At 41.2% G+C, this 25,177-nt stretch overlaps 1 protein-coding gene across 1 annotated transcript in view; it reads left to right on the top strand.

Moving 5' to 3' along the window:
• The window catches only part of PRDM5 (PR/SET domain 5), a 177,789-nt gene extending 152,945 nt beyond the window's left edge, over positions 1–24,844 (top strand). The window contains exons 15-16 of the mRNA XM_053258589.1: positions 3,382–3,486; positions 18,584–24,844. Of these exons, the coding sequence (XP_053114564.1) occupies positions 3,382–3,486; positions 18,584–18,748 (270 nt within the window). The 3' untranslated portion in view covers positions 18,749–24,844. The remainder of the gene's footprint in view (positions 1–3,381; positions 3,487–18,583) is intronic.
• The last annotated feature ends 333 nt before the right edge of the window (positions 24,845–25,177 follow it).

The raw sequence follows: 25,177 nt of genomic DNA, 5'->3' as shown, positions 1-25,177 counted from the left end.
ATAGGAATGAGATGTGTCAGCTGCTACAGAGAGAACCAGAATGACCAGCATCGCTGATAGGAATAAGTTTAAGTCTGTTGCAGTCAGAAAACAATAAAATAAAAATGCTGGATCTCAAGGGTTTCAATTCAGATAAATGCTTTCCTGGAGTAGAGTCATTTCTTTAAGGCACCTTCAAAGTGTTGAGATGGCATGAGCCATTCTTTCATCCATAGAACATCTTGAAATGACAGTGCAGGAAAGCTATAAATGAAACATAGAATTGGTGAGGCATGTTGAGCTATCACATAGCTTTGATTGTTCTGTATAATATCCATATTTCTCTGCATCTCTGATATGGAACTGCTTACTGCACTTTATTTTAAGCTTTCTACTGAACAGCACATGGCAGATAATAAAATGGATTTTCAGAGGACTTACACAAAATATGGTTAGCATTAACTACAATACAAAACAAATTAAGTGTGTGTTGGCAAAGCTTGTTGTTCACATGGCTGAGACACGTGAAAAAACTACAGGGCCTTGTCTATGGAGTATTTACTCAATATATAGTCAAGGGAGGGGGCGATCTCATTGACGTAAAAGCTCGAAGACGGGGCCCTCAATGCTAGGAAATGGTTGTAATTTGTATTTTGAAAAATGCCTGTTACCCAAAGTAAAATAAATATTAAAAAGCCACAAAGTGGATGAACGTTTCTCTGAAGGGAAAAACCTAGGTGAAAGAGCTCTGTCATCTCTCACAGTTGTCTTTAATGGTGCATGTTCAGTTATTTCTCATTTCTTCAGCAGGCTTGCTAACAGAGAAAAGAGGCATCTTTTTAAAGTGATGATTCTTTTTATTTAGCAGGGGGAGAGCAACTGGCCCTCTCCCTCCCCTGCACAGCTTCCCTCCAGTGGCTGTTGCTGGCTTATATCTTATGTTTCTTTTTTAGATTGCTAGCCTTTTGGAGACAGGGAGCCATTTTTATTTATTTATATCTATGTAAACCGCTTTGGAAACTTTTATTGAAAATCAGTATATAATATTTGTCGGACTTGTATTCATCGTATGCAGCTTCTTTCTGGGAATTGTTTGCACTTGCATGATTTGGCTAAAGGAATTAAAATCATCTCCATCAAAATACCTCTTGTTTAAATGGATTGTATATCAGGTTTTCTGAGACATCGTGTTCTTCAGTTGTTCATATTAGGAGTTATGAAAAGCAGACCCACAAGGGCCCGCACAACACGGTAAGCGCGGACCGCATTGCAGGGGGGCGTGCTGCTCCCACTGCACCACCATTTCCCCATCGTCTGTTCCCCTGCCACCATGTCACTCCTGTGAGGCAAGATTGGGTAAATCTGAACCGGATTTATCCGACCTTGCCTCACAAGAGTCACCCATCCTAACCCTAGAAGGGACAGCAAAGGAGCTCCCACCTGCATCTGCTGCCATCCGGGCAAGCTGGCAGAGAGACTGCAGCCGCAAAAAGGGCACAGAGTGCCCGCCTCAGTGCTGTCACTTCGCCTAGCTCTGTCTCCTCCCAAAGAAGTCCCCGTTGCCTGGAAGGTAGGAAGACGTGAGCTGAGGTGACCCTCTTCTTCTCTTGCTTTTGCTCTGCCTGAGCACCAGCGAGCAACTCTCTCACTGCCTTTGCTTGCCTCCCTCCCTCCTCTCCCACACATCCCAGTGGCAAGTAGCGCCAAGCAAAACTCCTGCCTCACCCCACGTGCACACGCACATTTCCCTGCTGGGACCAGGGGCGGAGCCACCATTGTGCCAACAAGTTCAAAGAACACGTGATGCCATGTGAACAGGGGCGTGACTTGGGCTCCGGAGAGCCCTGAGCGAGCTCTCCCCTGCCTATACCCAGATGCCTGAAATAGATGGGGGAAGAGCTCACTCGGGCTATCCCAAGCCCAGGGCCTTTCCCCCTTTGCGTGTGACATCACACGCATGGGCGCTTGGGATAGCCTGAGTGAGCTCTTCCCCCGTCCATTTCAGGCAGCGCTTGCTGCCTGTCAGCATTTATTTCTCTTTCTGTTCCTTGCTGGAGGGAGAGAAAGGGAAATAAAGGCTGTCAGGCAGCAAACGCTGCCTGAAATAGATGGGGGGAAAGCTCACTCAGGCTCTCCGGAGCCTGAGCAATGCCCCCGTGTGCATGACATCATGCGCATGAGGCGTCACTAGAGGGGCTTCCCCTTCCCTCCCGTCTTCAGACACACACATGTGGGATTAAAGGGTTCTGAAAGAGGTCTTCTTGAGAAGCCTAACATTAATTTAGTAGTGGAGCCAGGGTTCAGTTCTGCAAAAAGTGATCTGGCAGCAGAGAGTACAATTGAATTTATGTATCTACTTTGTATCTACGATTGATCTCCATATGGCTTTCTGGGGGGTTCACCTGAAGGATTTTTCTCTTAGAGAAGTAGTACTGCTTGATAGGCTCAAGTTTTCTCATTTCCTAGTTTTTCCTTAGGCTCGTTTAGCCTAAGGATGCAAAAGAGAACAGACCTTTTGTATCTGAATGAGCTATGCCTATGAGGGAATTCTGGCAAGTACAGCTTGTCATGCACAGCTGATTAAAGCAGAAATTTACACTTCTGCTTAGTTACAAAAAATAAATGAACTTTGTTTTTCTCTGCATTTGGCTACCCTACAAAAGGGATGTTTAAAAAAGTAAGTGCTCATTGGAAGGAAGTAATGCAGATGTTACTTAATGGTGATGGAACCACAGGACAATAGGAGCCAATAGGTACTCTTAAAACAGTGAAGAAAACTATTGAACCCTAACCCTAACAGTGAAGAAAACCCAAGTTCTATAGTGTCTGGATGAGCCAAAGAAATACCAAGGGGCAGGAAAGAAATGAAATTGAGGAAATGAATGTAGCTGGAGTCGGTCATACAAATAATGGAACAGGAGCTGTGCAGATGATCAGAGATCAACAAGAGAGTGGGTGATAATGTTGAATACTGAAAGTAAAGAATGCAGGAAGAAAAGCAATAGTTTCTGAGCAACACTGAAAGAAGAGAACCAACCTAATTGGTGTGTCTTGCGGGTATATAGCCTGCCATTAATACTGGTGGGGGAGAGGCACCGATTAATAGGTTGTGTGGGGGGTGCCAGAACCCCTAGCTCCAGCCCTGAGACCCACACATTTCTTTGAAATATGCTGGTTGTGAAAGAGAATTAATTCCTAAGTGGCGGTTAAAGTTGAAGGTTGGCAGGCCAGAGGTTTCTACCAGGTTTCAGTTCATCTTTCAAGATGCATTTTGCTTTTCTTTGCACATACCTCAGTCTCTTGGCTATAAAGCTTGCACCATATAGCTTGGAATTAGGTCTGCTAACAGTTTGAGATCTGCACTGGCTCACTTTTGCTCACTTTCTTGTCACTGTGTTACAGGAAAAGCCGTACCAGTGTTCTGAGTGTAACAAGGCCTTCAGTCAGAAACGCGGCCTTGACGAGCACATGAGGACCCACACTGGCGAGAAGCCCTTCCAGTGCGATGTGAGTTGCATTGCTCTTTGTTCTACTTCTGTCTAATCCAACAATAAACCCTGATGGGGTGGTCACTTAAATGTATTTTCAAGTAACAGTTGTTGCATAAATGTTACCATTATGCGGTCTTCCTCAAAATCTTTATTAATGAAACGTCATTTGGATATTTTTATTAGCTTAGGGGTTTTTTTGGCCAAGGACATCCCTCTACATGCATTTATGTTACGGCATGTGTATTGTTTACACCCTAGTAATTTCAGTTTGGATTTGAGGCAGACCTCTGTTTTATATAGAATGTCTGTTGTGTTGGACAGTTTAAGAGTTAGAGATTAATCTGGACAGAACCCTGATTTATTTTATTGCAGTCAGATGTGAAACTCTGTAGTACATATTAAGATTAAGTGGTTTAAAAGAAGTGTGTGTGTGTGTGTGTGTGTGTGTGTGTGTGTGTGTGTGTGTGTGTAAAACCGAGACGGATAGGTTTCTCAACTTTTCTCAAACCTTCATTATTTTTCTGCCCTTCCTCTTATTGTTAGTTATTTTGTTGTTATTTGTTTTGTTAACTGCCTTGAGATACATGCAAAAGGTGAGATATAAATCCCTTAATGCAGAATGAATGAAGGAAGGATCTTACTAAGAATTTAAAAGGATTTAGTGAATTATTAGTATGAAATCTGTCTTGTTAATGTATTGAGAATATTTATTTGCAAATGACTTCTTGATTGATATGTCTTGGCTCTGTTTTAAATCTTCAAAATACTAACCTAATTTAACAATAAATACAAGCATATTGTTTTATTTTTTCAATTATTTTTTATTAGTCTGGTATTTTAAATACCAAGGGCCAGCTCAAATTAGGCAATGGTTGATTTCTACATTTCACAGTATGAAATAATTATGAAAGCAGAACTACATTTGGGACCCAGAAAACAAGGGCTTGAATCCCTGTTTAGCCATGGATTCACTCAAAAGCCTTGAGCTAACTACTATCTGTTAGCCTTAGTTCCTCTTTGTTTAAAAGAGAATATGAACAACTTTCCCTCCAGTGTCATTGTGAAAATGAATACAGTAAAGGTAGTGATCCAGTCCCATCTTGGGGATAAGCCTCTTGCACAGAGGATTCCGACAGGCACAATAGATCCCTGTTTCCACTACACCAGCATACAAGTGGTTCACCAGCATACTAGACCCAAGCTGCTCTCTGGTTACTCAAGTGGAGGTAGTGGCCAGAGGTGTTTTTTATCAGTTTGATATGCCAGCTACATCCATTTTTGGAGAAGAGTGACCTAAAAACACTGGTGACTTCCAAGCTTGACTTCTGCAATGTGCTGTATATGCGACTGCCTTTGTACATGAAGGCTGTTCTCACACGTAGCCATGCCTGGGCTTGACTGCCCATGAGAACCGCTGGGAGCCACATGGATCCTGGTGCTGCCATGCTGCCAAACCTGGCTCCATAGCCTGGCTTTTAGCAACTGGCTGCCCATGAGCACTGCCGGGGTCCATGTGGTTCCCAGCATTGCCACACTGCCAAACCTGGCTCCATAGCCCAGCTTTTAGCCGAGGCTAAGGGTGCGAGCGCACCCTTAACCCAGATGTCAGGATTGTGTGTGTGTGTTCTAGGGTGCTTGTAGCCCAAGCACACACAGAGATGGGCACCTAGAGCTTCCCTCTGATGGGAGGATCCCCCAATGTACCACGCTCAGCTACTGTGATGTGTCCCGGCCACTGGAGATCCATGCTGCTTGGCACAGTGCTGATCGTCTGGGAGCTCCAGGCAACATCTGTCCTATCATCTGCAGGGAAGGTAGGTGGAACCCTGCCTTTCCCCCGCCGACCCAGTAGGTTGTGTGAATACCCATATAGTCCGGAACCTGCAGTTGGTACAAAATGCAGTAGTCAGGTTAGTCTCTGGAGCAACCTGAAGAGACTCTATTACCCCTATTTTAAAAGTGTTACACTAGCTGCCCATATGTTTCTGGGCAAAATATCAAGTTCTGATGATTACCTACAAAGCCCTAAATGGCTTGGGCCCAGGTATTTAAGAGAGAGCCTTTTTCTTCCGGACTCCCACCACTTATTATGATCTTCTAGAGAGGTCTGCTTGTGGTTGCCACCAGCTCATCTGGTGGCGACTCAAGGTTGGGCCTTTTCTAAGCTCCCCAAGACTTTGGAATGAACTCCCTGTTGTTGTAAGAGCTTCTCCATCTCTAGTAGCCTTTAAAAGAGCTCAAGGAGGCCCATTTACTTAATCAAGCCTTGAAAGGCTGTGGGTTAGTCTTCTTGTTGTTTTTAACTTTTTAAATTATCTGCTATTAATGTGGGGCAGCTTTCCAGTGTTTCAGATAAGAGTCTTTCTCAGCCTTACCTAGAGATGCCAGAGACTGAACCTTCTGCATGCAAAACATAAGAACATAAGAGGAGCCCTGCTGGATCGGGCCCAAGGCCCATCTAGTCCAGCATCCTGTTTTACACAGTGGCCCACCAGATACCGCTGGAAGCCACAGGCAGGAGTTGAGGGCATGCCCTCTCTCCTGCTGTTACTCCCTCTCTAACATGTCTTCTACCCCTCTGCCATGGTTCTGCCTCTGAGTTAAAAGATCTATGCAACAATATAAGGCTATTCACATGACCACTGGGCAGGCAGCGGGGAAGGCTGTGCTGAACTTACCTTCCCCCCAGATGATCTTTTAGCATTAGCAGGATGTGCGGAGCAGCACAGATCAATGGAGGCCAGGACAATGAGTTCTGGCCTTCAAATCCCCCACAATGCACTGCATAACAAGTGCAGTGCACTGGGGAAATCCCCCAGGAGTTGGGAGATTTTTTAATTATTTTATTTTATCATATTGATATTCTACCTGATATGTACATCTCTAGGTGTGGTGTACACAATTTAAAACACAACAAATATAGAACAGAGTAAAAGCAATTAATACAATTTCACAGAATAAAAAAAGTTAAAACAATCTCATAGGACAAAAAGAATTAAACAGTTTAATTTTTTTAAAATGTTATTTAAAATTTGTAATCATTTGGTTACCAGATCAAACCATATCTAAATCCTGACCTAAATGTTCCTTAAATCAGCCATTGTTAATAATCTGTACAGTAAAGGTAAAGTGTGCTGTCAAGTCGGTTTCGACTCCTGGCGCCCACAGAGCCCTGTGGTTTTCTTAGGTAGAATACAGGAGGGGTTTACTATTGCCTCCTCCCACACAATATGAGATGATGCCTTTCAGCATCTTCCTGTATCGCTGCTACCCAATATAGTACCAGTGGGGATTTGAACTGGCAGCCTTCCGCTTGTTAGTCAAGCATTTTCCCCCTGTGCCATTTAAGCCCCAATATTATGCATGTTTAGAGAAAGGTAAACTCCACTATGTTCAGTGGGATTTTTCCCCAAGTAAGAATGATTTGGATTACAAACTCTAGCTTTCAAACTATTTGCAATGTCTGTGTCATTTCCTCATAGCAATTTTTGCTAATGTTAGTGTCCATAATTACATGTGTAGATTCCACACACACGTCAATGATGTCTATTTGGGGAACTGTTTTGGAGACTACAGTATATCATTTTTTGTTTGACCTTATTTCCTTCTGCTTAGGAAGGTTGTATCAGCTAAAAGAAAATTACTGCCAAGCATTTGCTCCTGAAAATACACTTTTGTTAAAGGGAATAGTATAATACCTAGAAAAATGCATATTTAATTAGAAAATTGACTAAGTAAGAGCTAAGAATTATAGGTTTGCTTTTTTGCGGTAGTCCCTTCTTTCCTTTGAGTAATTGTTGTGGCTATAAAGGAATTATTAAGTAATCATTCTGTGCTATGCAATTCTCTTAACTTGATTATCTGTAGAGGCCTGTGTGGTGATATGTTCTGTTATTTCTGTCTGTTACGTTCTGTTATTTCTGTCTGGAGTTATGGGCATACATGTGGGGAGATCTGCGTACCTACCAGTAGGTGAAGAACAAAGCAGACAGTTGTGGGCCTATTTCACTCAATGCAAGGGTTAGACAAAACAAAAAATAAGATAAAATCATTTTGCAGCTAAGGTTCTGTAGAAGAAAAGTCTGGTGCTTTCTTGAATCATAGACAGGATCTTCAAGACCAAACCACCAGATCATATAAACAGGCTTTCTAGAACAAGCATGAGTTTTGAACATTTTTTATATATTCCACTGTGTTTATTTGTGTTCCCCACTTCCTGGTTCTTATTTTTATTGATTGATTGATTGAATTTATATACCACCTAGTATAAATATTTCTACAGAATTAAAACATAAAACATAACACATTTAAAATTCAAGTCAAGTCAAACTTTATTACAGTCATAGGCCAGCATACATAAAACAACATTACCGAAGTTCTAAATGAATTTTACAAATGATATAACAAAACCTAGCCATTTTATTAATTATCTCACAATCAGAGTTTGAAAGTCAAAAGTTGAAATAAAATTCATCCAAATGGCCAGAAAAAATTTGCAGAAGGGGTGAAACTAATCTTAATTGAGCCTCCCTATAGAAGTCACAATATAATATTGCATGTACACATGTCTCAACTAAAATTCACAAAAAGATAAAAATCAGATAAGAACGCATTAAAATTTAAAAATCGAATCTCAGCTGAAGGCCTGGGAAAACAGAGATGTCTTCAGGGTCTTCCTAAAAGCAAACAGAGAAGGAAATGCTCTTATTTCAGCAGAGAGCACATTCCAAAGCCCTGGGGCAGCCACAGAAAAGGCCTGGTCCTGAGTTGCCATCAAACGAGTTTGCGGCACCCATAATTGGACCTCTCCAGATGATCTTAAAGGCGGCAAGGCTCACAACAGAGAAGGATCTCTTTTAAATACCCTGGACCTAAGCCATTAAGAGCCTTATAGGTATTAACTAGTACTTTGTATTTTGTTCGTAAACCTATCGGCAGTCAGGGCAGTTCTTTTAGAATCGGTGTTATATGGTCCCTTCGGGTAAACCCAGAGATCAGTCTGGCTGCCGTATTCTGTCCCAATTGTAGTTTCTGAACTAATGTACAAAGGCAGCCCCTAGTAGAGTGCATTAGAGTAGTCAAGCCTAGAAGTTACCAGCATATGTTCCACCATTTTAAGGTCACTAGTGTCCAAGAATGGAATTATCTGACATATCAGCCGAAGCTGATAAAAAGCACTCCTGGCCACAGCCTCAGCCTGAGAAACTAGGGAGAATTTGGGATCCAGGAGCACTCCCAGACTATTAACCTGATCTTTTAGGGGGAGTGTAACCTCATCCAGAACAGGCAAATCTAAACCATCCCTCGGATCCCGACCCCCTACAGACATTACCTCCGTCTTGTTTGGATTCAGCTTAATTCTGTTATCCCTCATCCAGCTCAATATCGCCTTCAGGCAGGAACGTAGCAGGGTCATGCCATTTCCCAATGAAGTTGGTATAGAGAAATAGATCTTGGTGTCATCAGCATATTGATAGCATCCCAGATCAAACTTCCTGATGATATCTCTCCAGCGGTTTGATGTAGGTGTTAAAAAGCATTGGAGACAGTATAGAGCCTTGTGGAACCCCACACTTCAGCTCTCACTTTTCAGAGCAATAGTCTCCAAGTGACACCATCTGGAATCTTCCAGAGAAGTAGGAAGGAAACCATTGTAAAACAGTGCCACCCAATCCTACCTCCTTCAAGCGACCCAGCAGGATACCATGGTCAATGGCATAGAAAGCAGCCGAGAGATTCAAAAGCATCAGCAAAGTCACAATCCCTCTGTCGACTGCCAATTGGGGATCATCCATCAGGCTGACCAAGGCAGTCTCAACCGCATAGCCCACCCGAAAGCCAGTCTGGAAAGGATCTAAATAATCTGTGCCATCCAAAACTGCCTGGAGCTGAGAAGCAACCACTTGCCCAATCACCCTGCCGAACCAAGGAAGATTAGAAACAGGCCTGTAATTAGCTAACTCCAAGGGATCCAATGCAGGTTTCTTCAAATAAGATCTAATAATATCCTCCTTAAGACAAGGAGGCATCCTGCCCTCCCTTAGAGAAGCATTTATAATATTTACTAGACCCTCTCTGATAATATGACTATCAGAAGAAATAAGCCAAGTTGGGCAAGGATCAAGAGAGCAGGTGGTGCGGCGTACAGTCCAAAGCAGTTTGTCCACATCGTCAGAAGTACCAAACTGAAAATGATCCAATTCAATCCTACAAGAGGAGTTGCTGGGCACCTCTACAATAGACTCTGCAGTAACTGTGAAGTCTAGTTCAGCACGAATACAAGATATTTTATCTGCAAAAAAGTTGTTAAAATATCACAGTGAGTGAGAGATGGTTTCAAATTCAAGGGAGAGGGGGCATGAACTAGCCTCCTCACAACCCTAGACAACTCAGCTGGACATAAATTTGCAGAAGCAATGCGGGCAGAGAAGAACCACTTCTTTGCTGTCTGTCTGCACTGCCCAAGCATAGATCCTCAAATGAGCTCTGTTGCAATCTATCAGATTGACAGCGAGACTTCCTCCACTTGCGCTCTAGTCGACTACCTTGCCGCTTCAGATCCCGCAGTTCTTGTTCTTGTTAAAGATTTCTGAATGGAAAGACATTCTTGGTTTTGTGGAATACTTTACTGTGGGCCAGCAATAGTTGGTCAGTTGACAATGGGGTGATTCTCATGATGGCTGAGAGCAGGTGGGGAAGGTGCAGGGGAAGGCTGCTTTTTAACTCACCTGTCTCCACGAACAACTGAGTTCTTCTCTTGGGAGCGTGAACCATGCTCCCAGATGAGCAGCCCTGTGTGCCTGCAGTGGTGGGCTCCAGAGGCCGGGACAACATGTCCTGGCCCCTGGAAATCCCACAATGCACCATGTTAGGTGCATTGTGGGAATTCCCCCAGCGACAGGCGGGAGCCCACTTCTGTGCCAGTTCCGGCTGAGAACAGCCAGAGCTTGCACACGAGCAGTTAGGCTGAGTTAAGGGCGCACTTGTGCTCTTAACCTTGGCTAACTAGTAGGTTACGTTGGTGGGTTTGCCACTGCGGCACCGCTGGGATCCACATGGATCCTGGCAGTTCACTCCAGCAGCCAAGCCTGGTCTTAGCTGCTTATGAGAGCAGCCTCAATTTTTCACTGGTTAACTGACTAGTTGCACATCTTTGCCAGTAGCAATAGCAATAGGGCCTCTGATACTGATTGTTCTATATCACAGAAGGAAATCCAGGACATTGAAGTTTAAAAATAGGTAAGGCAGTCATATCATTCTTTGGTTCTCTTTTCTTGGGATGGGCACAGAACCAGCTCCGTTTGAGCTGATGGTGGGGTGGGTGGCTTTAAGGACAGGGAAGGGTGCACTTACACACCCCTGCGCATGTGCTCTCCCCCCCCCCCCACCGGCACTCTGTGTATAAATAGTCTGGTGGAGTGGCAGCATATGTCCTTGCTGCCCCATTGTTTTACTGACCAGAAGTGCCATGCGTTGCGTATGCATGCACGCACAACATGCACCCGCCCATGACGCATGCACACACACTGCACTTCCAGTCACTTCCAGTCAGTGAAACAATGGGGTGGCAAGGAGGTACGCTGCCACCCCACTGGACTATTTATACACAGAGCGCCAGAGGGAGAAGCGCGGCTGGGGGGTGAGTGCACCCTCCCCCATCCTTAAAGCCACCCCCACATTTGAACCAGTTCGAACACAGGGGTTCTGAACCTGTTCGGCGTTCTAAGAATAGAACACTGAACAGGTTTGTGCACATCCCTACTCTTTTCCTCTTTTTTTCTGATAATGCATGAGACATGCCGGGCTGGAGATGCTCCAAAGCCCAGAGAACATGTAGCTAATGCCAACTTAAAGCAAATGGAAACAAAAGGCTCTCAACTTATATATAAGGCTCAGCTTAGAATTCCCATTCCACCCAGGTAGCACAGGAAGGCATCTGCCTAAGTAATCTTATGTTTTGCTGTATTTAACCTGTTTGTGTCTGCTTGTTCTCTATAGTATTCTTTATTAGACTAAGAACTGTTGCCTGAAAAGAGTACCAGTTTATACTGACATTTTACCAAAGAGCCTGCCTAGATCCTTCGGTTGCGCTTTCCTGAAAAAGACTTCATGTTCAGATTAGCTAGGGAAACTGAGAACCTTCGAAACTTCCCAACATTTCACAGACAAAAATCAGCACACTCTCATGTACAACCACATTCTCCCATTAAGGATCATGGCCAAAATAGCACCTACCCCGTATTACTCATTGCAAAGGTCTCCTGTGTGCCTTTTATATGTTGCATTCATTTCTCTTGCAAGTGTTTGCACTGGTTGAAAGGCCAAGAGCATGGCGATTTGCTTGGTTAAAGATGTATTATGCAAAACATAATTGCCCTATATCAACATTTCAGATTATCCTCACCAACTGAAACGTAAAATGGCAAGCTGTGCCCCACGTTGTGCCTATATTTGTGCACTGTTTTATGTGCCTACATTTGCATTCAGGCGCACTAGAGAAAACATATATCTGCCCACACTCCTTTCTGCACTCAGAGATTTTACTAGCTACCCAGATGAGATGGCTAAAATCTGAAGAATCACACCTCTAGGAACTAACACACTTGTAGAAAGGCATCTCCAAAAGGAAAAATAAGAACAGTGATTGATTGACCAGAGACAGATACCAGAAAATATGAAAGGTCCTTGATAAATAATTGAAACATGTAAGACAGGTGGGTCCCAGGCCTTGTTCTTTCCTGTGGCTGAGACCTGATTCTCAAATCAGTGTGGTATAGTGGCCACTGAACAACCAAACGTTTATTTGTTTACTGGTCCATTCCTGAATCTAAGGAAATGTCTTGTAAACTATTAACTTGTTTTCTTATGAGACACTAAAAGTCCCACTGAATGTTCAGTAACTAGCATCATTCTATGGAAAATATGTGACTTGGGTAACATGAGGCCCTTTATTGTTTCGAGGTGGCAGGCTTTTCCATTGTTAATATTAATTCATCAGTTTAGCATTGAGAAAAGCCTTTAGTGCCAAAGATTTAAACGAGATCAAGTTTCACTTATTACTTTTATTCGCCTCAGGAGAATTCTGCAGTAACAGAAAGCACTGAGACTTGCACGTTAGGAAAAAGTTCCTTTTAAAATGTAAATATCCTTTGCCTTCTGAAACCAGACTGAAAAGCAGAAGCACTTCATCTAAATTCAGTGGACATTTTGCTATGGTTTTACTGAAAGAGGTGTGTGTGTGTGTGTATACACACTTGTGGTCTGTTTTTCTGACCAGATTAATATATTTTAAAATTTTGTCACCTTGAAAGGCAAAAGAGTCTTGAGTGCATTGCCAAAAAAGTGGCATATAAAATGTAAGTGATAGGTAAATAGATAGATAAAGCCTTCTGCTATATTGGAAAGTAGCAACCATCTCTGTTACTTCCTCTGTTCTCTAGAATGTATTTATTCACCTGATATGAAAAATTACAACATTGTACAAAGGATTTTTTTGGAAATGGGGGGAAGGGTCCTAATTTAATACTAAATTGAATCTGAAGTATTGTCTGACTGATCTGCGATATGGTCTGATAATTTGACTTCAAATTGCAGAATGGATTGATTGTGTTTGCTAAATTCCAAGTGACTTTCAGTCAGTATATTGCAAAACATTCAGTAGATCTCAAACATATTAGCAACTATTTGCATAATAAATAGTTCAGAACTGCAAAGGAGCATAGCACAAGATCCTGTGGGAATATCATTTTTAAAAATCCTATACATAGAGGGAAGCAATGCAAATGGGCAGGAGTCTGGAGAAGAAGGCCCATGAAGAAAGTGTGCAGGAATTGGTTACATTTTGCTTGGAGAAGAGAAGGCTGAGGGGCTCATGATAGCCCCCTTCCAAGACCTGAAGGACTGTCACACAGAAGGGGGCAAAGACTTGTGTTCTACTGCCCCATATGGCTGGACTAGATCTAGACAGTTTACATTACAGGAGGATTGTTTTCAGTTCGACATTAAGAGAAACAGCAAGAGTGGTTCAGTGATGAAACCAGTTACCAGGGTGGGATGGGGAAGTGGGATCTCCCTTCTTCAAGTCTTCAAGTTAGAGGTCTTGTGAGAGCACAGAAACTATCAAATGGGGTAGCAGTGATTCACAAGTTTAAATATCCTGGTTTTGACCTTCAAAGCCTTGCAGGGTTTGGCACCTGTCTACCTACAGACCCAGCTCTCCTTTTTTTAAAAAAAAGATTTTTTAAATGCTTTTATTAGTAATATAAGTAAAAACAGAAATGTTATATCTCTGAGATTTTGACAAAAATACAAGTTTACAAACAAGATCTTATCCATCCAAGAAAAAAACAAACCCAGTCATAAGAAAGACACATAAGTAGTGATAGTTTATATAAGGAGTAAAATATATGTAATTAACTAGCCACGCAAAATCTAAATCTAGGCATCCATATAGAATTTTGAGCCTCCCAGGGAACCAGCTGGACAAGGAGAGGAGAACCAACCCTTCCACATAGGTAAACACCCGTTATGTTCTGCAGTAAAAAGACGTATCACAAAAATTAAACTATATTCTTTAGAGAGAATATAAATTTCCCCACTGCCAATTCATCCTTCATCTGATTTCAGACCCACCTCTCCTATCCAGTTACATCCCGTCCGGTCAGATCTTCTCAAATGGCCCTTTTGTCGGTCTCTGATTTCCGAAAGGTTCGGGGCGCTAGGACCTGTGAAAGGGCCTTTTCGGTTGCTGCCCCACTTCGCTGGAACTCCCTTCCCCTTCAGATTCATTTAGCTCCTCCCTTATTGATTTTTACATCTCTATTGGAGACTTCTTTTTCACCAGGCTTTTACCCTGTAGTTTTCCTATTTGTTTTTTCTTTTTGTTAGTTACTTTAGTTTTTAATTTAGAATTTAATTGTAATGCTGTCTTGCTCTGTATGTTCTTGTACACCGCCCAGAGTCTTCGGAGTGAGCGGTATATTAAATGTTGATTTTTAAAAAATATTCTGTATTTAACATACATTCTGTACATTAAAATATTCTGCACAGGCCGCTGCCAGCCACCCTCCACCACTGGCTGCTGCCCACATTAAGCCCCAGGGGTGTTGTAGAAGTGGGAAGTTATGCAGTGACCTATAGCAGCACTTGTAGGCACTTGTATAGTGCTTCTTCCACTGGCTCACATAGTGTGCAGTGAAACGTGGACAGTGCGGGAGCTGCCCACACTGCTGTGAGGCTCTACGAAGCATGTCCATGCTGCTGCGTAGGTGGGCTTGTCTGTTCCAACTAAGCGTTGTCCTATCACAGTTGTGATGCTACTTCTGTTGGAATAATGTGTACTCTGGCTCCCAATCAAAGCACCTCAATATTCTCCTTTGGTTCCCTCTTCGGAATCCATTCCTTATGCAAGATTTCTTTGGACCATTATAGGACAAGTTTTTGATACTTTCTGCTCCAATTACTCCTACACTCTCTGCGCTGCACTTTTATCAGTTTCTGTTTCTTCACCTTGTACCTTAGTTCTGAATGTGTACTTAGCTCTTAGGAGATTCATGATCCTGTCATGTGACAGAGCCTGCCTTAGACCATGCCACTTCAGACTGGCTGGATCACCTATTTGGATGTTCCTCTGTTTCAAAAGCATCAGGGAGATGGCTAAAACCTTTGTCATGAGTTAGATTTCCATCTTAGCATTTAAACATGTGATTCTCAGCCTACTCTCTGAAGTGGTACTGTCCAAAGAAGGACTGTAGGATGTAATATTTATGAATGTTTAACAGAACTCAATTCAATTCCTGGATATGCAATTCAAGACTCTTATTTGTCTCATTTCCATGTATTAGTATACTTTATTTTGTACAACAGTTAGCATATTGTTGGCACTTAAACTGTCATAAGAACAGCCCTGCTGGATCAGGCCCAATGCCTATCAGGCCCAGCATCCTGTTTCACACAGTGACCCACCAGAAACCCTACAAGTGAGGGCATGCCCTCTCTCTTGCTGTTGCTCGCCTGCAACTGGTATTTAGAGGCATTGTCCATTTAGAGTCTTACTTACAGTAGATGTTTTAACCGTATTTGACATCAGCATCTTTCAAATTCCTTTGGCTTTTGAAGATACTATTTGCATCCTAGAACAACATCTCAGCAAATAAAAAAAATGCTTTCTAACTTTTAATTTTCAGAATAAATGAGAGAAAAGTTGCATTTTGCATGGCTCACTTTTCCTATGGACTTTTCCTTGAGTCAATCCATGTTATAATTTTCCTTCATGCATTCAGTTACCTCTCTACAAACCCTTTGTAGTGTTTTTTTGTTTTGTTTTAACCTTGGCAGTGCACACTTCTTTATTTATTTGCAGGCTTTTGAAATGTTACAGTTATAGCATATCAAGAGAAATTTACTGCTCTGCGAGGGATAGGTTTTAAGTGTGCGTCTGTAAGCAGTTTATTCTTCTCGTTTTGCAAAGATAATGTGCCATTGTTAAACTGTCATCACTGTATGATTGAAACTCATTAGGAAGTACTTATGGGTAGGAGAATTTGACACAGCCCATCTGTTTAGGATGATATTCCTACAATTTATTTCCAGTAAGATAAACGATGCAACTATTATGTTCATACATATACGTTTATGCAAATATGGGCATCTGTAGTACTTATTAGGTTAAATGTGTTCATTTATCGCAGCCACATACTTTAAAGTTTTATTATTTTTGTAAAAGGCAATCGAGCCTGTAAAAGTGACAAGCACGTCTACCATTTAATTAATGTGGTCCAGTGGACCACAGAGTTACCTTTGACCAGGCTGAGGACACTGGCAAGATGGAGACTGTAAAGGCCTCTGCACAGTAAGAAGGCTATATCAGTGAATAATTATCACCATCCTGTGCTTCACACAGAAGATTCACATTATACTGTGTCCTCAGCCTCCTTATTCTCAAAATGTGCTGCTGAATTTATATTTTCAACATTGCAACCTAAGACTAACATGACGGTAGAAATATATCTTGCAGTCATTCACACAGCACAAGTGGATGGGATAGGGACTCCTTACTACTTGTCTTTGGTAGCAGTTAGAAGACATTTGGGTTTGTCTCAGTTCTTGTTCTTCTTGTGTGAGAGGTGCCTCTGGTCACTCTGAAAATGGCATGCTCATTGTTGGGAATTCACGCACTATGCTGGCACAGTTGAATGGTGACTGAAGAAACTGTACAAACCTGCTCTATTTTGGTGTGGGCGTTGGTCAGCACTGCCATTATACCTGGGTCTTCTGGTTAGTGGGACAGGATCACCTTTATATTCAGGCATGCAGTCTACTAAAACAGGTTATTTGGAACAGCTGATCAGTCGGAGAGTACTTCATTGAACAATAATGGGAATTGCAGACCAGTTACAGTCTGGTCTTTTGTTCTGGTTGCTCTTTTGTTTCAGTGTCCCTCCTTAAAAATGTATGCCCATAAGTGATGACGATCCAGCCTTCTTGTTCATTGACAGGGATATGCTGGTGCTCCTGTGTTACCAACATGCTATAAAAAGCATTTAATAATCTTCCAGAGAAAAACAGAGCAGTCAGAATGTGTCAAACATTTTCCCATTCAGTTTTTAAGGGTATTGTTTTACTTGCACGATGAATGATACAGGATATCTCTGTGTGGTTGGAACACTGCTCAGGACTTAACTATTAAAAATCTATAGCCTCACATTTAGTCTACCATCACTTTCACCTTTTATAAGCAACCATAGTTATATTATGGTCAACTTCATCCCTTAATCCAATACATTTAGAGTAGGTTTGAATATTATAGGAACAGGAATTACAAGAAGGGTTTTCAGCTGGCTTGCGAAATGGTGGCATAGCCTGCTTCCATCCATTTAGCAGAGGTCTGATATACAGAAATCAGCCTGAGGAGCTGTTTATGATATGGAGGTAAACAGCTGCTTTTTGCTGCAGAGCAAACTGCTGCTAACAGGGACAGCTAGAGGGGACAGTTTAAAAGTTGGTTGCCCTACATGAACGACTTGCGCTTCCTGTTTTCCCTGCTTTTCTACCTAAATTTCTACCTACAGTGAGATGTGCAGAGGCAGCTTGGGCTCATTGTGGAGGAAGATGTGAAAGTTTCATAGAGAAATATGAAAAACAGAAATCATAAGTCACTTATTTCTGTTCTCCTCTCCTCAACATTATATTTAAGCAACAAAAGGTTGGGTCTTTTTCTTACTCAAAAGAAAATGTGATGGTAGAGTCATCCCTGGCGTGTAATTGCAACGCTTAAGACTCTAGTCCTGAACCCAGACTTAAAGCTCTGCCCTTCGCCCCAGACAGAGAACACCGCTCTACCTACAACAACACAGACCACAGATGCAACTGAAACAGCAGCATAAGGACCAAACTTCATATACATTTATGCACCTACTATACACTGCATGCTTGTTTCTTCCTTGTAAAATGGTACCTGTAGGAAGGCTGATCTGGATCAGGACTCTGAGGGATGGGGGACTTTAATCATTCACTCTAGCTCTGCCCCCATGTCTGCAATTTGATGAGAGAAGAGAGTTCTCGTTGGGAGCTGTCCTTTCTGACCAATTATTGCAATAACAAAAACTAAATATATAAATAATAGATATGACATATCTGTTATAATAATAACTAAAGATAGCCACATGGGTGGGGGGTGATATAGATTGGGACAATGAGAGGGAAAGGGGTTAAAAAAGAGACGAAGGTTTGGGCGGTATAGAAGTTTAATAAATAAATAAATAAATAAATAAATAAATATCCCTGTTTCTCTCCACCCTCTGGTTCTGATCTGGAGGAGCACCCTGAAGCATGCTGGTTTACAAAGAAAAAAGAAGTATGCCAATACATAGCATATGCGTAAAACAACAATTAATTTCATACTAAGATTCGGCTATTTAGGAAGATTAGGGAGCTACCAACATTTCTGCCTATCATAAACCGTGCATAGGGAAGTCCTCTTGCATAACCTACCCCTTGCTTGGGTTATTCATAATGTTGAGTATTCAGATATATTTCCTTCAATTGCTCATGACATAATTTCTGTTTCTTTAGGAAATTAATAGGACTTCTTTTCTTTTTTGTCCATGTTTTAGGTTTGTGACTTGTCATTCAGTCTGAAGAAAATGCTGATCCGGCACAAACTGACTCACAATCCCAATCGCCCCATGGCTGAATGCCAGCTGTGCCACAAAAAGTTTACAAGAAACGACTACCTCAAAGTGCACATGGAAAATGTCCATGGAGAAACTGACAGCTGATTTTGGCTTGCATGAGAGAGTGTCTAGCATTGCCTTTGGAGGCGTATAAACTCCAGACTTCTCACCTTAGTGAGCACAAGATGCAAAAAATAACTCTAATGTGTTCACATAATCACTCCCCCACCCCCGCCGCCGCCTTGTTGCCTTGTATTCCTATCTAGACTAAAATTGTCTCCCACACTAAAGAAAGTTAGGATCAAAATAATTAATAATGATGAATCTACAATATGGTTTTAGATGAGCAAATGTCACCAAAGTCTGTCATCATTCTCACAGTTAAAATTTCTTTCTGCCCCCATGTGGTGAAATAGATAGTTAACTATATCTTGGGAAGTAAAACAATGCAAAAATCGTGTTTCTAGGATGTGGGTAAATATCAGTTTCACAAAGTGGGAATTAATGATGTATCCCCATCCAAACTAATCCTGTAAATCCACCCTGTATTTAAATCCCAGACATTCTCACTTTCAAACCTGAAATCCTACGTACTGGGGGTATGTTGCCTGAGATTTGGAACACCTTTAATTGAATCCATGGTTGCACATGTTTAAATCCCATAGAAATCAATGGGGCTTGAGCATATGTAACTGTAGTCTATATTGCAGCCTGAATTTGTGGTCAATTGATTGGCAAGCCTGTGCAAGTTTTGTGCTTTTGTGCAAGATTCTTATGCTTCTAGTAAGACAATAATAGCAGCCAAATCTTTATAACCCAGTGACTTTACTTCCATCCTATTAATCCTCAGGCTTATTTCAAGCAACACTATTCTGGTTTCTATTTTTTTTTTTTCATTTCAAATCAGAATTGATATTGAAATACTAGCATATTTTTCAAGCATCGATCTGGTGTTCTGGTGGCCACAGGGGACTTGCTGTCTTGAACATGGTTGATATTATGTTTGGTTGCCACTGGATGAAGCAAACCAAAAGCAAATACTGTGAGAGATTTATGTTGAAGTGCTGTGTTAGCACTAATGCAGTATTTGTAAATGCCAAGGCAAGAGGAAACAAAATCTCTGAATGATATCCAACCGCTGATTAAGGCAAGGAACAAGTAAGTAAGCTGCTAGGGAGAATTTTTTTACCCCATGGAATTCTGCTGAGTTTAGAATTAGGGTTGTACATGAATCTGTTATTCATAATCATTTATATTGTTATTATGAAGACCAATACTAGGTTAACCATGACTTTTTGAGCAAGTAGTTTCTCTTAATTCTTGATGGAAAGTCTCTGAATTCTCATACTTGGAAGATATGAGCTAATACATAACTGAAAGGAAACTAATAAGCACCAGAGTATCATCTCAGAACTAATTGAATTATTATTTGTATGTATGTATGTATGTCGGTCAGCAAATTATTTTCAACAAAAAATCATAATGGGAAATATAACAAATATAATAATGTTAATTATATCCAATAATTTCATATTAAGAAAAAAGAAAAAGATGGGGCATAGAAATTCAAATTATCGCCCCTACAGTCTATTGCATTGGTGCTGACAAAATCCTATCTGTTTAGCTGTGAATTCATCAAACTGGGCCACTTTTGAAGTTACATATTCATCTGCATGATTTATTAAACATGTTAGCTTGTGTAACAGTGCCAGCCTAGCATTCTGGCAAAAAAAAAAGAGGGCACAGTTGTTACTTTCTAGGAGCTCTGTGAAGGTGGCAAAATAGTACCTAATGAGTAAGCATCTTAATAGCTACAAAACCTCAACAGTAGATGGATGTTCTAGAGAAAATCACCCTTTGGTCCTTCTAGAAAAACTGTTTACAAAATCATTCCCCCTCATTCTTAATCTTTGAAGCTATTGTAAAAAATAAGTATCAGTTTTAGTGATCTCCTAGGATGCAAGAGGAGAAAGATTAGTTCATTCATTTTGTTTATTTATACTCCACTTTTCCTTTCAAAAGAAAATTCAGAGTGGCTTACAATAAGGATAAGACATGTATATACATATATGTGTGGGTGTGTGTATCAAAAATATAACATTTCTCTGACAATAAAAAAGAAAAGATATATACACATGCGGTAGCCACAAAGACCAAAATAAATAAATAACCTTCATAAATAAAATCACCAACAGGAGCCAACAAATTAAGCAATAAAGATAATGCTACCCAAATAATAACTTAAACAATACCATAAAAGGGGGGGGGCACAAAAACATCTGTGTTCTTGTACCACTACTATAAATATGCAGTCTGGGGGTGCTTCTTGACACAAACCTCTCGCTGTTGTCCCAGGTTTAGGCATTGGCCAGAGGTGCCTTTTATCAGCTTTGGCTGATATGCCAGCTGTGCCCGTTTCTGGAAATAAATGACCTCAGAACAGCAGTATATCTGCTGGTCACTTCCAGACTTGACTACTGCAATGCCCTCTATGTGGGACTGCCTTTGTACATAGTCCAGAAACTGCAGTTGGTCCAGAATGCAGCAGCCAGGTTGGTCTCTGGGCCATCTTGGAGAGACCATATCACTCCCGTCTTAAAATATCTACACAGGTTGCCGATAGGTTTCTGGGCAAAATAAAAGCTCGGTTATAATCTATAAAGCCCTAAACAGCTAGGGCCATGGGTATTTAAGAGAACATCTTCTTCGCTATGAACCACACCGCCCATTGAGATCATCAGGAGAGGTTTGTCTGCAGTTGCCACTGGCTCATCTGTTGGCTACTTGGGGATGGGCCTTCTTCATTGCTGTCCCAAGGCTTTGGAACATGCTTCCTGCAGAAATAAGAACCTCTCCATCTCTTACAACTCTTAAAAAGGCAGTCAAGACACATTTGTTCACCCAGGCTTTTAATTAGATACTGTTTTAATAGCTGGATAATTTTTAATAATTTTAACGTCGTTTTAAGTTTTAAATTGTTGTAATGTTTTAACCTTTTTACTTCTTGTTTTTGTTTTGTTGTAAACTGCTCAGAGACTTGCATTTTGGGCAGTACACAAATATGTTAAATAAATAAAAATAAATAAATAATAAAATAAAAATAAATATTTATATACTGCTCTTCAACCAAAGTTCTCAAAGTTTACATAGAAAAATAAATACTACATAAAAACACTTAAATTACATAAATAATACATAAATTGGGCTCTTACAATGAGCCCACCCTAGTTCAGACAGAGAAATGTATAAAAGGTGACACTAACACTCACCTCATTCTCAAAAGGCAGGAGCCCCAAAAGAACAGCCCCTTCCAGGGGCATCCAATACTTTTATAGCCCAACTCTAAGCATACTTACAACATGTTGATGACACACTTCTGGGTGGGTGGGCAGGCATAAGTGGTCTCTGCTGCTCATTGGATTTGATGTCTCAGGCAGGTCTCTCGTATCAATTGGTCTCCCCTGGAGTAAGAGGGGGGAAACACCAAATCAAGGGGGACAAAGTCTCTCCTCCCACTCCATCACCCCATTCCATCATGACCAACATGAATGTTGCTCATTCATGTGAACAAAAATTGTGAGTAGAACATTAACCAGAAAAGCTGTTCACAACAATTTCCATAGTGTGCCAAACATGATAATTTAGGGCAGTTGGAAAATTATAGCAATTGTTTTCATTGCTAAATAATGTAGAAAGCATGTAATGTATTTTTTCATTCTCCTTTCATCCAGTTTAATGATGACAAATAACATGGCCACCAGTGATCAAGAAGAAAGGTTTTCTGCTCCTACAACATTGCCAAGAACAACTCTTTTGGCCATCCCTGCTGCTTTGGGCTCTCGTTATGGTTAAACTCTCATCTCTGCTGTTGTAGCCTTTTTTCCTTTTGTCTTATCTCAATTCTCTTGGCTCTACAAACTTACCTCTGTGAAATCTACCATGCTTCTTTTGCTGACTATATGAAAACTTTCCACATTTTCCTTTCAATTTTTGATCCAATACAAACTTCCTGTCCATATCTTTCAGTCTCTTCCTACTCTGGCCCCAGCATACCTTTCAGTACACATCACTTGCTGCTCTTTCATCATCATCATCATTCATCCTTCACACCTTACTCCCTGACTCTGCTCATTATCCCAGAATGGCTCTTATGCCTAGACCTCTCTCTCAGAACATCTATAGTCACTTCTCAAGAAGTTCTGCCTAAACTCATCATCATCATCCTTTATTACAGTCATAGACCAGCATAAAAATACATGTTAAAGAATACGCGTAAATAAAAGTGGAAATAGAAGGTGGTTACATATATGATGATGCATATTAACATTAAAAGACCTAATAATACGATTACTAAAAAAGCTAAAAGTACTAAAATACTAAAAATGAAAATGAATATAATAATAATAATAATAATAATAATATATGTTTAAAAATCATAAAATGCATAAAAGGGGGACATAAAATAATAGAGGTTTTTTTAAAAAAAACAAAACACCATAATATAATAGAGCTATAAAAACCAGAATAAAAATTATATTGAGCGTTAAAACCAATAAAAAGGGAAGTGTGAGCAATTATAGGGACATATCAGGGCTAAAAAGGCTCACAGCCTGTCATCTGCTGACGGATGCCGATCACAGCCGCACAGTGTCTGGCAACGCTATAAGTTATGGTAGGCTTAAGGTCAGAGAGTAGCAGGGAATTGTAGAACTGTCTCAGACGTCCTGAGAACTTGCTTAACAGTGGAAGAATGAGAGATGCACGGATGTCTATAGAACAAGCAGTATAGGAGGACATGCTCAGTAGTTTCAATCTGCCCTGAGCCACAGGGGCATAGACGGTCTGCAAATGGGATCCTTCTATAGTGGCCTTCTAGCACTGCTGAGGGAAGGCCATGGCAATGATCCAAGGTGAACGCCCTTCTGTGGATTGGGACCTCCAGTTGATTGAGATATACTGCAGGAGAAGCAGAACATCTAAGCCCGTCACTGATATAAAATTTGGGGACACTGCTGAGTCCAGTTTGGCGCTCAGTGTCTGTAATGTGATGTTGATGGTTGCTTTTGCCTGATCATAGCCCATGCTGAGCAAGGTGAGGCGGGAGAGACCCAGAGTAACCATTTTGGCCTCAATTGTCTGTATCCAACTGGAATAGTAATCATCGTATAGGGTTAAGGGAGCAAGACCAATTGGGCGAGAGGATAATCTGAGCCAATAACAAAGAGTGGTTGCTCACACCCTAGCCTAAATCTTGATCAGGCCTGTCTCCAACCTAAACTCATTATATGACATCCTGCACACAAATCTCTTTTCCCCCCCAATTGCTTAGTATTTTCCCTCTTGTCCGGTTTTAAACTCTAAGATCCATGGAGAAGGAACCAGTTACTAAGATGAGTCTATAATAAATTCATCCTCAAGTGCACCCGTAGCTTACCTTCCTGCAATATGTCCTCCTAAATCTTTCCTCAGCCAGGCTGTAATACTCGAGGTGAATCTGGCTGGAGGAAAGGCGTTTGGGAGGAAATGCTATGGGCAAGTAGACAGTAAGCATAGGGCAGATTGAGCTGCCTTCATCCCTGGACATTTTTGCTCTAAACATCAGACTCTTCTGCTTTATACTTGATTGGGACTAGCCCCATGGTCTTCCCTTATCATGGCTAGATTGGCTCTAAGCCATATCTATGTATATGGATATGTCATTTTGCATTTTGATCTATGTCTAGATTATGAACTAAGAATAGAACTTTTTAAAAAATCTTGGTAACGATATAGTTGAATGTTATGTTTCATTCTGTTTCACCCATTGTGAACTGGGGTTTGTGATTCAGTAGTAGCCAGTGTATTCTGTTCCTTTCAACTGAGGCTGACTATAAATCTAAGATCTATAAATACATACTCTTTTAAAATTTGTAGGATAGATATATATCTAAGAAAAATATTGTGCTAATTTGTCATCTAAGTTTCTGAGAACATATGAAGGTGTCTTCATGTACACTGTTTTTCTTTTTGAGATATGCACTTTGTATTTTCTCCTTCCCCTTTTCTCTCTTTTGTCGGCCAATTCAGGAACATGTTTGAGAACAGGAGGAAACGGTGCAAATAAATAAATAAACAGAGAAGATTGGGGTGTTGGAAGAACATGAAAAAAGAGGTGTTTTAAAAAATGTTAGGTGAAAGTTTTTAACAAATAAAAATATCAAATTTCAACACTATTTTGCTTATTATTTAACAACTGGTGTTCATGCTGGATTTCTCAAAATGGCAGTGTTTTCGATCTTTAAAATATAACTAGCTGGGCTGGGCACAGAGCATCTACACCTCTAGTTTGCCTGCCGTCACTTTCTGCCCCCACTCCGCTGCCACTTTTTTGCCTGCCCGCTCGCCTCCTTCTTCCCGCACCGCCACTCTTTTGCCCGTCCGCTCACCAGCTTCTCCCCCCACCCAGACGTCCTCTTCCCTTACGCCCGCCCCTACCATCATCGTTTTCTTTGGCTGGCTTTACGCCCACCGGCTGCCATTCCCCACTGCTTTCTT

This window comes from Hemicordylus capensis, chromosome 5 (genome assembly GCF_027244095.1).
Source record: "Hemicordylus capensis ecotype Gifberg chromosome 5, rHemCap1.1.pri, whole genome shotgun sequence".
Taxonomy (NCBI): Eukaryota; Metazoa; Chordata; class Lepidosauria; order Squamata; family Cordylidae; genus Hemicordylus; species Hemicordylus capensis.
The sequence above is the reverse complement of the archived record's forward strand: the minus strand, read 5'-3'. Positions and strand labels throughout refer to the sequence as shown.